Genomic DNA, 13,877 nt, shown 5'->3' on the forward strand with positions numbered 1-13,877 from the left:
GCTTTGTGAGAGGACACGTGTAATTGTGTATCACAGTGCCATGCAGCGCGTTAGCGACTGTGACCACGCGTGAAATGCCTGCCCAACCCTCTGCAGCGAGAGTTTCAGAACAAAATCCCTCAACTCAGACAGACTTTGATTAAAAATGCTCAGAGCTGAAGGAAATCTCTCATCTTCATCTAGACAATCATGATTAACGAAGATCCACAAAACGATAGCGGTGATGCAGAGGTAAACAATTAAAGTCGTGCCTGTCTTTGCGTGTCTTGCTTTTATATATGAAACCACAATCAAAAACAGCATCGCCTGATGGGGATGTCCCGATTAATGTTTTTTAACCCCCTCCCGATCCGATCCTAGTCTCTTAATGCTGACTATCGGCCGATACCGCTCCATCTTTGTGCTTCTAACTACTAAAGTCCCACAGCTTAGGTAAGATGTGCTTATCCACAGCAGAAAACAGCAGTAAAATCACTAGTATCAGTTTCTGTAATCAGACTAAATTCTAATCTGATTTATTTTGTTCAGAGCAACTTTTTAAGAGACTGTTTTAACTCTATAGTGTTTAATAGTGTCTTACAGTCCAGTCTGACTGACCTGACCATTTAGCTCCCAGCCCCTTTAAAACTCTGCAGTCAGATCACTTAGTGTGCGTGCATTAGCATTAACCTCCTCCTCTGCTCTGAATGCGCCGTTCAGAGCTGGTTTAGAACTAAAGAAAGCAGTGTGGTTCTCCCGCTGGTAGAACATAGCACTTTCACAAAGGTTTCGTTTCTAGCCAGGCGTAATTCAAGATTACAGACGGATGGGAGGAATTAATGGGATTTCCCAAATGGATGTAATGGGATATCTATCTTTGTCGTTGCTCACCTACAACCAAACTGGGTGGTTTTGGCAGCGCAGAAAAAACAGCAGAAAATAGACAAACATTTAATGGAAGAGTGAAAAGTTTAAATCCTCCTCTTCTGACACATTAACTTACAAAGTTGTTCACAGCGCGGCTCTAAGCTAAAGGTTTCCTCTTCCCTGAACTTCCAGTTCAACCTTCAATAATGCAGCTGTTTCATTCTGCTGTTGAAATGCACACACTGTAACTGCAGCACCTTTTAAGGTAGACAGTTAGCATTAGAAGCTAACTTTAGCATTTTGTTTTGGCTGCTAACTGGTAACATTACCACTCTTATTAGTTCAAACAAAGCTCTGGTTTGGAAAATTTTTATGTTCGTCTGCAGCAGCTGAAGATCATGTATATTAATGGTGCCAAGAGAACACCAGCTAGCACTCTCCTACATCAAACCTAACAATCGTAAGTGGATTGGAACCTAAAAGCAGATACCGATCAATAAAAACAAAAAAATGCCTGGATTGACCCTCGATCCTGAGTCACTGGATTGGATCGGGACATCCCTTTCACATGCATTATCTATGTATAAGAAAAAGTACCTCACATTTACTAAATGTAAAGGAACAGTCCTGCTGTAAACAACCCATGAGCAAAAATGAAGACAGGAAACCTACACACACCTACTGCTACCTGAACAACTCAAATCAAACCCTCAAATGCATCGATTGCAATTTGGTTGAAACAAGCTCACACAAGCAGTTGCTACCTCTTTTTCTTCAAAGGTGACAGCAACATCCTCCTTCTTGGCATTCTTCACCATGAGGGTGACAGTGACTTGAGATTCTGTCTGGTACCAGTCATGTCTGTGAGTACAGAGGGGTGCATCAAGAGATCATTAAGTCTGACTGCATCGCGGTGGGTTCCTCAAAACATCATCAAAAGAATATGAAGTTGATATTTGGACTGAATGTGTTTGTGGGCATTATACACAGAGGAGCCAAAACATTAATGGTGTTGGTACTATGGTGCTGTGTGCCACCAAAACAGCTCACTCTACAAGAACTGTAAAGGTGCCCTGTGGGATCCGGCTTCCCACATGTATCTACCAGTCCACAGGATATAAAAGAAAACAGGACTCATCAGACCAGATGACCTTCTGCTACAAGTCTATTGTCCAGCTCCAATACTCGTGTGTCCATTGTGGGCGCACTGTAGACAGTGGACAGGCGTTAGCATGGGCATTCTGACCAATCTAATCAGACTCATTCTTCTGGTAAACATCAATAAATTTAAGCTTGAATTGGCCCGGATGGTATAGCCCTTGATGCAGGGAAAAGTGCCTTAAGTGCCCTGCATCCTGTCTCCGGTTCATGATTGGTCCCTCTTCGGACCACTTTCAGTAAGTACTTACCACTTATCTGTTTTAAAGATGTTCTGACCCAGTCTTGCACTTCCAACACACACAACTACAAGAACCAACTGTACGGTTAACGACTAGCATTTATCCCAGACCTCGACATAGCCGTTGCTACGAGCTAAATCAATATTATTTTGCTTGTCGTAATGTTTTGGCTCTTCCATGTCTATTCTGTGTTTCATTGTATCTCAATACATAAACCAGTCATTCTACTACACTTACTTGATATGTGGAGTTGCAGTTTGCTGCTGAAGGTGAGGCACATTTGAGTGTTTGTGCATTCCGGATGGAGGCGGGGGGTTGTGGGACAAGGAGAAAAAGACAAACACAGATCATGAAAACCCACCAAAAATAGCTCAAAAATAGAAAATCTTGCAGCTTTTACACCTAATTTCCTGCAGTGTGTTTGAGGGAATAAACTGAGCAACAGTGCCCCCACATGGGCAAAAGCATATGCACACACTGTTAATTCCACCTCAACACGAATGCTCCAAGCATCCTTTGAGAGCTGCTGCACCCCTGAGGGCTGATGCTAGTCTGTTTGCTATTCACTGCAGAAAATCAAACCCAGGACACAAGGGAGGGAACACAGAACGGGGGAGCAAAAGGAATAATAAAGATAAACTTGATTTTAGCTATTTGACTGGGATTTTCTCTTATCTAGTGGATCACAGACCCAAGGTAATTCACACGCCCTAGCAAATCACATGCTGATGTCAGCACGTATACGATCCTGTGTATATCAAGGATGGAATTTCTACAGATGTGATGCTGTTGAGGTTATTTCATTGATTCATTGAGTGTGAATAAATACTGTTGACTAGGGCTGCACAATGTATGGCTTCAGCATTGTCATCGCGATGTGGACATGGCAATTGTGTTTGGTCTATGTTAGGACATTGGGAAGGAATTGTTTATTGTGCAACAAGCTGCTTGTTAAGGAACTACAATTTGTCGGAAGGAACGTTTTAAGGCTAACATCAAAATATTAAATGGCTCAACTGATTCATTTCTTATGTTATTTACTACCCAGCATTTAATTCAACAGTTACAACTGCAACAGTAAAGCAACAGAACACTCAAGGTCGTGTGTGATCGCGAAATAACAGCACGGCTGTGATAAAATACTAGTGCTCAAAAAACAGCCGTGCTGTTACTTCATGAGAACGCACCACCTCTTGTGTTCTATTGCTTTGTTAAATAATACACATCATGCTACAACTTGCTTTATACAAAAGGAAAATTGCCACTTTGATCTACCCGGCCTCATTTATTATAGTCTAAGAGTAGATTATTATTATCCTAACATGTAGGCTCATTGACTTCTGGAGAAATCTGAAATCTGGTGGAAATTCCTGTATTTTTGTAATATCACAATATAAAATCGCAGAACAACAAAATATCGCAAGGTCCCAAGATCGTGCAGCGATGCGGTTGATAGACAATGAAAGCATACATACCAAAGTTGAGGTTCCATTTTGTGCTGTTAAGATGGAGTGAGAGAGAACAGAGCAGTGATTAGAAATCATCAAAAGGCTAAATGCAAAACTATCTCTCTCTCACACACACACACACACACACACACACACACACACACACACATTCACCATTTAACCCACACATCACTAGTGATCAAACACACACACACAGTGACAGTGAGCATACAAGTAGGAGCAGTAGGCAGCTATTGCTGCGGTGCCCGGGTAGCAGAGAGGGTGTTGGGCCCTTGCCCGGGTATCAAACCCACAACCCTGTCATCAACAGCCCGGTGCTCTAACCGCTGAGACACCAGTGCCCACACTCTTTACCCACCATATTCTTTACCCACCATGGGAACGCGTAATTAAAAAACATAACTCTACCAATCATCTCATGCGTATCATAAAACGAAGCACAGCTGGAGGGAAGCGCGACAAAGTATATCCTGATGTAAACTGACACCCATCTCTTTCACTAAGAGTACAAAAAAAAGAAATAAATAATTGTATTCAAATTTGCACTCGACTTAAGATGCTCCAAAGGCGATGCTGTTCATACAGTCGTTTTAATGCATTCAAGTCTGTTTATGACAAGTCTTAAGCCTCCAAACTATTCCTGCAACGCCTATACGCCTACGCTTTAAGAGTGCGAGAGCTGTTTACCATTCCGAGTGCATTTCTTGCCAGCGTAAATAGAAGCCTAAGAGGTCCTTTTCCCCGGTATTAAGCTGTTATGTCTCATAAATTATTGAATATTTTCATAAACAGTATGAGACGGAGCTCGCGAGCATCCGACAGCGCATTAATGGCGCCTAAAATGAGGTCGCATTTCAAAAAAAAAAAAAAAAAAAAAAAAAGAGGGGGAGCAGTACCCCCCTGCATATCTAGTTTTGATCTGTATGGAGGAGTCAGAGGCTGCTAGGGGGGTGTAGAGAAAAACACAAAACAACACAGCCAGAGAGCAGGAAAACAGTAAATGTGACTTATGGCATAAAAGTGAAGTGTAAACCTCTCGATTCTACAACAGCCCATATTCTCAATAGAGAAAAACAAGAGGGGAAGAGGGAGGAGGACGAGGAGGAGGAGGGCCTTGATCAACTGTAGATACTTCACGCTATGAACGCTTACTGCAAATGATGTAGTGCTTAATAACACCACAATCATTAGCCCAACAGTCTTAATGGGAGCCCCTAATGAGAAATCTCCGCTAATTTGGCCTCTGAAAGAAGAAAAAATGACTGATGGGAACTTTGCATGGGGACTCTCGACTTGCAGCTCCTGCTGCTGCAGAGGAGACCTCCTTAGCATGCTGCTTGATTCTTAAAGCATCTCAAAAGAGTCAGAACGGCGCTGACGTTTTAGAAAATAACACCCGTGCCGCACAACACTGTGCTAACAACTGATAATGGCTTCGGTAAGAAAAACATTCGGCTTCTGCTGGTGGCGAATTCGACAGCGTTGTTGTATGTCGCCACATTGCCAGTTGTTTGTTGCCCAGAGGCAATCGTTTGAGTGTACCACGTCTAAGAATAGCTGGTCGCTGTTTGAGATACTGTGAACGAGCTGCTGAGGTGGAAGCTTAGGTCAACAAGTTCGCTCTGAAGCTCTCTGACAAATGGCTAATATAATTAGACTCTAAACCAACATGCAGGTTCACTCTTCTTTTTTCTTTTTCTTTTTTCAGGACCCAAGTAGTGTTTGTCTCACAGTTCAGTTCTACTCAGCAGAAACAGTTTGTTGAAGTAAGTCTGTGGAATAAAAATATAACCCCCAATATAGGTCCCACTTCTTCATCCAGTATTCACTATTATAAATGCATTACTGTTAAAGTGCAATATTACACAGGTCTTATTTAAATTAGCACTAAATGTCTTATTTCATTGATCCAAACTTCATATTCTGAAGACTTTATATTCTCTAAATAATGAAGAGAGGAGCAGAACGGAGAGCCAAGCTGACCAGGGAGTCCAGCAGAACGGAGAGCCGAGCAGAATGGAGATGAGCAGAACAAAGAATCGAGCAGAACATAGAGCCAAGCAGACTGGAGAGATATGCAGAATAGAGAGCTCAACAGAACCGAGAACAGAGTTCGGAAAGATGAGCAAAACGGAGAACCGGACTGACTGGGGAATTGAGCTGAAAAGAGCAGATGATGAGCAGAACTGCGAACAGAGAGATGAGCCAAATACAACGAAGAGCAGAACTGTGTGTCTACTGTTAATAATAATATACCAGTTTTGAAGAACCTCCAAAAGTTCCTCAATGATCTTATAATATTAACAGTGTAGCTGAGCTTTAATGCATATACAGTAGTGTTTACTAGTCTAGTGTTTACAAAGCCGATATAATACCAATAACAATAGTATCAATATTCCATACCCTTTCTATCACTGGAAGGAAGGCTCTTCAATAATGACAGGCTTCAGGACAAGTTAAAAAAACAACAACAATAACAAACAAACAAACAAAAAATAAACAACATACTGACCGTGCCAGACTGTATATGAGCAGCAAGGCTTTAAAGGTAACTGGATTAACTGTCAGGTTGGCCTAGGCTTAGAGCATAAGAAACCCTGTTAGCCCTCCAAGATGAACGGTTTTTTAAACTTGGCCCGAAGCCTGTTATTATTGAAGAGCCTTCCTTCCTGTCATAGAAATGGTATGGAATATTGATACTATTAATATTATGAACTTTGTTGAATATGAACCTTTTTACTGCGTTTGCTCCAAAGCTCCAAAACTTGTGCAAGCCAAATACTACTTTTACATAGCAATGATTATACGAAAAAGTTTACATTCTCTCCGACATATAAAATAGATCCATACTGTGTAAAGGTTATAGTGGTACTGTTTAAAATATCAACGTTTATTCATTTAGGGTTGCAAAATCCTTGAGCACTGAACTCAAAAGGTCTAAATCATAAAGTACAAAAAAATATTTTCCCCCTCACACTTTACTTTATTTAGATGAGCGTCTACCTTACATGCGTTACATGGCCAGCTTTTGTCTATGTTGTGGTATGTAACCAAGTCTGTACCTTGCTGTAGCACTAGTGTACAGCTGGATAAAAACACTGTTGTGTAACTGGAGAGTGAAGAGATGAAGCTTCTAGGCCATTAGAATAACTCATAATTTGCACTGTTTTGTGGATGATACTAGTTTTTATTGCAGTTTAGGTCTGGGCGTTATACCTGTAATACCACATGTACCATGGCATTTAAAACCGTATCTCTGAGTGAGGACAGTATTTCACAATTGCAACGTGTCTGATGTGTCAGATTCCGGTTCAGTTTTTAATGTAGTCCATGGACAAATAAGCGCATTCCCCCCATGTGCATTTTTTACGGCCACTGAGTGGGGGCGCCTTAGCCTCAGTTAGCAGGATAACGGTCTGTGCTGTGCTGTTTAACCTGCTAGCTAACTTATCTAAGTCTTGATAGCTCGCCGACAGTCCAAACACAGCAGACCTGCTCTCTCATTTCACTTTTCTGTTACTTTGGCATGAGTTTTTATCGGTAGCTCAGCAGTTAGTCAACAGCAGCTGAACTGAGCTGTCTGATTCTGGGTGAAGCTGGAGCCAGGCCAGATCCAAAAAAGATCCAAAACCACGGAGAAAACCTTTAAATTGAGCTGCAGACGCTCAGCCACTCACCAGTCGCTCGAGTCATTCTCATCTAAATGTAGTAGACTGTTATGCCGCTAACTAAGCTAATGCTAACCAGCTTCACTCTCCTGCCTCAGAGCAGTTAAACATTTGTGATGGTTAGACGGCTTAACAGTTATTGAATTATTTAAAACTGTGCAGTGTTTACTTTGTTACTCTGTGGGCAAATGTTGTATTTGGTATTTTTTTGGTTTAAAATAATCAAGGATCAAAAATCCTGAGGTACAGAACAGAAATCTAACATGACACGTGTTGTAATTTTGAAATACTATCCTCATTTTGAGATACCAGCAACATTACTCAATACCACGGTATACGCTTTTACTGTTACACCACTCAACCCCATTTGACTTTTAGCTCCATAGTTTAACTGTAGACACTATAAAAAAAGATGATGTGCCATCTGAAGCAGACCAAAAAACTATTAAGAATTGTTCAGCTTTAAAATAAGCACACCACATAGTTAAGTGCGACTGAGGTGCGAAAGTGCTGTTGCTTGACATCCCCTCACATCTTAACCCACACAATAAAGCAAGAATACACTGCTATTTGTATATATGGTCAGTAATTCCTTATTATTAACCCCATCTTACACTTCTAAAACTGAAATGCCAATACATGACAATACATCTTCACCATCTTTCAGACAGTTAAACTTACTGGTCACCTCTTCACAACGCTTGATCCACGTTTCAAAAGCCTCGATGGAATCTGTAAAACACAAACAACCATTAACAAATTCAAACAGAGCTTCCTAGTCAGTGTATATTGGTTTAAGACTGTTTCTGATATTAATTTTAAAAAAATCCCCTAAAACAAATATCTGCAATGACTCTTTGACACAAAAACACTATGGGCCCTATCTTACACCCTGCGCAAGTCGCACCGCGATGCTCATTGCTATCTTAAACCCTGCCAACAGTCTATGTTCACGCCTGCGTCCTTTAAATAGCAACGGTTGTTGCAAATATATCTAAGCCGATGGGCGTGGTGGTCTCAAAATGAGGTGTGTTCAGGTACATTTCTAGCGTATTGCTATCTTGGCAATGGAAAACACAGGTGCGCCACTGACTGACATCAACCTAGGCAGACGTTCATTCCTATCTTGGCAGTAAATTGTCATCAACAATAAACAGAATACAATATAAAATAACATTATTCTAGAGGCGAGGTGCTCCACCGCTTCAGCAAGCCTTCCCAGACAGTATGCGATGCACCACTGATATAGCAATGTGCCAAATGTAGACCTAGGGGTGCGTTTAGTAAATCGATCTTCATTTAAATGATCCAATATTGAATCGTATAAGCTCGAGATCAATGTTTTAAACGACTTACGTTTATTTAGGGTCGCCCGTTCCTGTGATAGCTGTACATCCAGGGCAATGGATTCGTACCTAACAATTACGGCTCACTATATCAATTACGAATGGAGACTCATGTCTCATGTTTTACAGACAAGGGCAATTGAATCCAGAATTGATACAAGAGTGAGAGTTTGCAAACATTATCCAGCTATAATGACAGACAACGCTGCAAATATGACCTGTGGAATTAACCAACTTGTTGCACATTGGATGTTTTGCCCACACCCTCAATGTAGCCTCACAGGATGCTCTCAAAAGTCCACCTGTGGTGCCTGTGCTTGGTCGAGTGAGACGCATTGCATCATTTTTTCATTCTTAGTTCCATTTCCTGTGACTGGAGCAGGTTTTCTAATATAACAAGCTAACCTTGTGTTTAAGTCAGGAATAACCTACGTATCACATTGATCGCTTCATTTCAAACCAAGTAGATCACTCAGGCAGTTTACACAGCCTAGCCTTTTCCACATTTAAAACACTGCTAGTCAGAGTGTGCAGCTTTTCTCTGCTCTTCAATTTACCCACACTGGATCAACATAGGCTACAGTAATGATTTGTAAAGGCTTCTAGGCCAATCTGAACAATTCGCACCGAATAAGCTTTCCAACATAGACTCACATCAATATCTTAATCTAAATAAGAATGATTAGTGAAGAGAGACTGTGTTAAACATCGGCACATTGACCACAAATTTGAACAGAAAATCTATACACTATAAAATTTTATTTCCAAGCATTGCCTGAATAACTGCCCAAACAAACGCTGCGTGAGCCATCAGACGACTGAATGGATTTCTTGCATGTCCTAAATCGAAGTTGCATGTCTCACTATCTGATTTATAAGCTGCACGTTGTAGATTGAACTGGTTACAGTATTCGGAGATGTTCATCTGCCAGCTGATTAACAAACTAACTACCCCTTATATTTTACCCTGTGTTAGTTTGTGCCCTGCTCTCCCCTACATAAGACAACTGCCTCTCTGAGTACCACTAAGCTAGGCAGAGGATCTTTGGGCTGCGTCAGTGAACTTGGTTACCTGGATCGCAAATATTAAAATCACCCCAAATTATGTGTCTCAAAATATCTTATAATGTGATCTGTGATGCATGCACTTTGTGCCTACCATCAAGTCCTTTTCCTGCTGTAAAGGCCTGCTGGGCATCACTGATGTTGTTGAGATGATATTCTGCAATTCTGGACATAGACAATAGGAAAAAGAGCAATTTAAAGATATGGACAATGCAACAGCCAACATCTCGGCTTAAGGAGTTTGAAGGAGATGTCTAATTAGTCATTTTCTTAGCTAATGTAGGGCACTTTTCTATTTAAAAGTAGGGCACTGTAGGGCCGAACAGTTCTGAGCACGGAGGGCAACCTTTCCAGAGGCTTTTCCACACAAACACGGTTCAGCACTGAACTCTAACAAAGCCCGGTTTTCTCAGTACAGTTAGCTGACCGCACTTGGGGAGGGCTTAATGGAGGGGGATCCGCTGATTGGCCAGTACAGAAAATGGCAGAGACAATATCTAATAAATACAAGAATAGGTGTTTTACCTTAGCATCTTTTCGAATGCACTGGTCATTACACTTTAGTGCACTGTAGCATCATAAAGTTCAGCATACTTGAGTCAGCTACTGGCTTCATCCAACATCACTAGCGCAGCATTAGCATTAGGACGAAACTGTCACATAATTATTATTATGAGCAGCTGTGTACTTCCTTTTTGATTTAGCAACACAGCAAATGGAAAAGCAAATGGTTAGATTGAGATAAAATACATACTCTAAATACTATGAGATGTAAATACTGGAAAGGAGTTGTCAGTCTTGTAAAATTACGACTCACAGACTCAAAGACAGAACTCAGAACAGAACTCTCTGCATCTTATGTGGCGCATCCTGACAGTCACAACAACTTACCCTTTCCTCAGGAAGGCAATGGCCATACCAGGCTGAAGCTGCTGTGCTTTCTTAGCGTCATCAGCTGCCCCTGAGGGTTACAAAGACCTTGGGTAAACATCCATGACATAAAGTCCGACTACTATGTAAATGATACATGGAATACGGGATGAAAGGTACATCTCTCTAACTAGACAAAACACCCAGGCAGATAAACACAGAGAGAGAGAGAGAGAGAGAGAGAGAGAGAGAGAGAGAGAGAGAGAGAGAAAGTGAGAGAGAGAGAGAGAGAGAAAGTGAGAGAGAGAGAGAGAGAAAGTGAGAGAGAGAGAGAGAGAGAGAGAGAGAGAGAGAGAGAGAGACTCTCATGAGGTTGGAGATGCATATCAGTATAAAGTCGGCTGCACAAACATCACATTATCAGAACTGAAAGGCTTTATAATGTAATAATCAAATACTAATCTGAGGGACCAGGGTTTACTCTGTGCCTCTTTAAAGACGCTGCATATGAAATATTTCAAGTGCACAACACAGTGACACATTAAGACACTTCTATGTTTGCGTACACCTTGCATTAACACACGTCTCATGTTTGAATTGTGTGTGAAAGTACTTGTGCTGGATTTTCTTTTGTGACCCCAAATAAATTTAGATTTTACTTAACCCCCCCCCCCAAAAAAAACAAAAACAAAAAACAAAACCCTTAAAACGATATATTACAATATTTAACGACGATACATGACCTTTATGGCAATATTCTGACATGCATACAAAATTCTAAAATGCTAGCTAGCACATCCTCAAATTTTTGGGTGGAAGAACAAATAAATGTGTGCCTAATAAACAATGTAGAACTGGTAGATCTGTGTTTGGCCTAAGTGATACTGCACACCCTGCATTGCGACTATTGTACAAACACATTGCAGTGACGAAGCTTAAAATTCAATATATTGTGCAGCTCTAAAATCGACAGTATATTTATAAAATCCTTGTAATGCACAGTAACCTCATAAACCTCCAGTAACCCACAAGAACAATTACTTTCCTTTGGTTACTACCAATATATTACACTCAGAATCACAACAAAACACTTAATACAGGCAATAAATTAGCATTCATCTGCATTAGCAGACCATTTATTTTCTGGACATAGAAAACGTATGGTGTCCATGTAAATGTGGTGACAAGCCATCTGAAGACTCCGAAATATGGTTCAAGGGATCCGACTGTAATCTGTTTACAGCGCACTGGCTGTTTTTTTTTATACATTTATACATGCCCGTGATCCGATTCACTGAAAACACAGTGAATGCTATGAGCAGCATGCTGTGATACAAGTAAAGACAAGTGTAAATAAAGGGCTTCTGGTTCGGCAGCATGGATTGCAATCCAAATATACGCATTTCATTTTTGTTTGTTTTAAACAGAAATACTGTTCCTCTCTTTCTGCTAGTTAGTCATGTCACTAACATTAGCCAAAGGTAGCGAGCCTCAGGACATTGTTTTAGCACGGTGTAAAACGTCAGTACTTCCTTAAACACGGCTTGAGACTAACCACAGGCGTTCTTCGCAGAACGCGCTTGTATGTGCGTTTGACTGTGTGAGAGTGACTTTACATCTCACTGGCAAATGCAGCGAGATGTAAAGTATGATGAAGAATTCACCACACCAAAGAAACAGTGCAAACAGTGGAAGATCCTGTTTTGAATAACTGTAATGATGTATATCATCACTGTCACACAAAAACCTTGTATCTTCAAGACAGGAACTTTACAGGAAAAGAAAAAAACTGCTTTCAATGGAAAGTCAAAGTACAAAGATTTTATTCCCAGTCATTTCGGAGCATTTCTATTGGTCCATTCATCGTGAATGTAAAGAACGATGTAAAGAACAACTGCCAGTTTCACTTTTGCTTAAAGTGAAACCACACAAAAATGGAGATACAAGGTTTCTGCGTAGGACGGGTCTCAGATGATATATACATTATAAATCCAAATGTTTGTGAATGCATTCATCTACTTTAAGTTGCACCCATTGTTGACAACAATGTGCAAATGCGCACACGCGCGCACACACACACACACACACACACACACACACACACACACACACACACACACACAGCTTGTCTAGTCCCTGTCGAGAAGCACTGCCAATACAACAAGACTCTCTGGAACAGATCGACACACACCTATTGGCTCCATGTCTAATGCCAGGCGTGGACTAGATGGGTATAAAGCCCCCCAGCGCTGAGCTGTGGAGCAGTGAAACGGTGTTCTCTGGAATGATGGCTGATGAGGTGGTGATTGTCCAACATCCTGACCTCACTAACGCTCGTCACTGAAAGCAATCAAATCCTCACAGCAATGCTCCTCCAAAATCTAGTAGAGACAATTACTCCAACAAATGCAAGATACTCTATTTTTTATACCATTCATTTAGCAAGAAACAACAAATAAACAGTGTCCCAATACTTTTGTCCATATAATGTACATTGAATGTAAGGGATACTGTGTCTAAGAGGCTGACACCAATGGAAGGGATGGATGGATAGACAGACAGATGAACAAGCAGCGATACAGATAGACTGGTAGACAGCAAGCCAGACACAAAGATGTTGTGTCTTGCAGCTGATTAACTGGGAAACCGGTGCTAAAGGCCAAAGTAACCCAGTGAGAGCTAAGAAAACCAGCACAGGAACTTACTGTTGTAATCCTGGAGCAGAATGTGTGCGTAAGCTCGCTGACAGAGCCAGTCTGCGTTGTCAGCCTTCTCTCCTAAAGCCACATCCAGCTCCTGATGATAGAGGAAAGCTCGTTAGTTTGGAGAGAAAGACTAAGCCTAACACCCTAACTCACTAAAAGATGCACAGCAGACCGCGTCTCCACATCTGGACACGGAACAGCCTGGACCTGAGCAGCGGCTAGCCAAGCAACGTTAACCTGGCTAGCTACCAACTCTCAAAGTGAGCTGAAACGCCTCATACACCTAGTCGCTAGTTATCCTACATTAAAAGAGGAGATGGGAACGGTGACCACTGTTGCGATCGTGGACATAACACGAGGTAGAAAAGTTAGTTAGTGCTAGCTAATGTCACTTACAAAGGCAGAGCAGACTGACTGGCTAATAGCACAGGCTAATGCTAAGCTAGCTACTCAACCATGCGTACTAGCTGCTTACTGTCTAACGGTTAACAGTAATCACATAAGATAA

At 41.3% G+C, this 13,877-nt stretch overlaps 1 protein-coding gene across 2 annotated transcripts in view; it reads right to left on the reverse strand.

The window, feature by feature from the left end:
- sugt1 (SGT1 homolog, MIS12 kinetochore complex assembly cochaperone) overlaps positions 1 to 13,877 on the reverse strand; it is a 29,476-nt gene that overhangs the window by 14,811 nt on the left and 788 nt on the right. Inside the window, exons 3-9 of one of the 2 annotated variants that reach the window (XM_072657204.1) lie at positions 13,370 to 13,460; positions 10,686 to 10,755; positions 9,889 to 9,959; positions 8,065 to 8,115; positions 3,722 to 3,744; positions 2,484 to 2,506; positions 1,611 to 1,707 (exon numbers count right to left, since the gene is read on the reverse strand). In XM_072657204.1, the coding sequence (XP_072513305.1) occupies positions 1,611 to 1,707; positions 2,484 to 2,506; positions 3,722 to 3,744; positions 8,065 to 8,115; positions 9,889 to 9,959; positions 10,686 to 10,755; positions 13,370 to 13,460 (426 nt within the window). Of the gene's footprint in view, positions 1 to 1,610; positions 1,708 to 2,483; positions 2,510 to 3,721; positions 3,745 to 8,064; positions 8,116 to 9,888; positions 9,960 to 10,685; positions 10,756 to 13,369; positions 13,461 to 13,877 lie in introns of both variants that reach the window. The other variant, XM_072657203.1, reaches the window with a different exon arrangement.

The sequence above is a fragment of the Salminus brasiliensis genome, chromosome 15 (assembly GCF_030463535.1).
Source record: "Salminus brasiliensis chromosome 15, fSalBra1.hap2, whole genome shotgun sequence".
In the NCBI taxonomy this organism is placed as follows: Eukaryota; Metazoa; Chordata; class Actinopteri; order Characiformes; family Bryconidae; genus Salminus; species Salminus brasiliensis.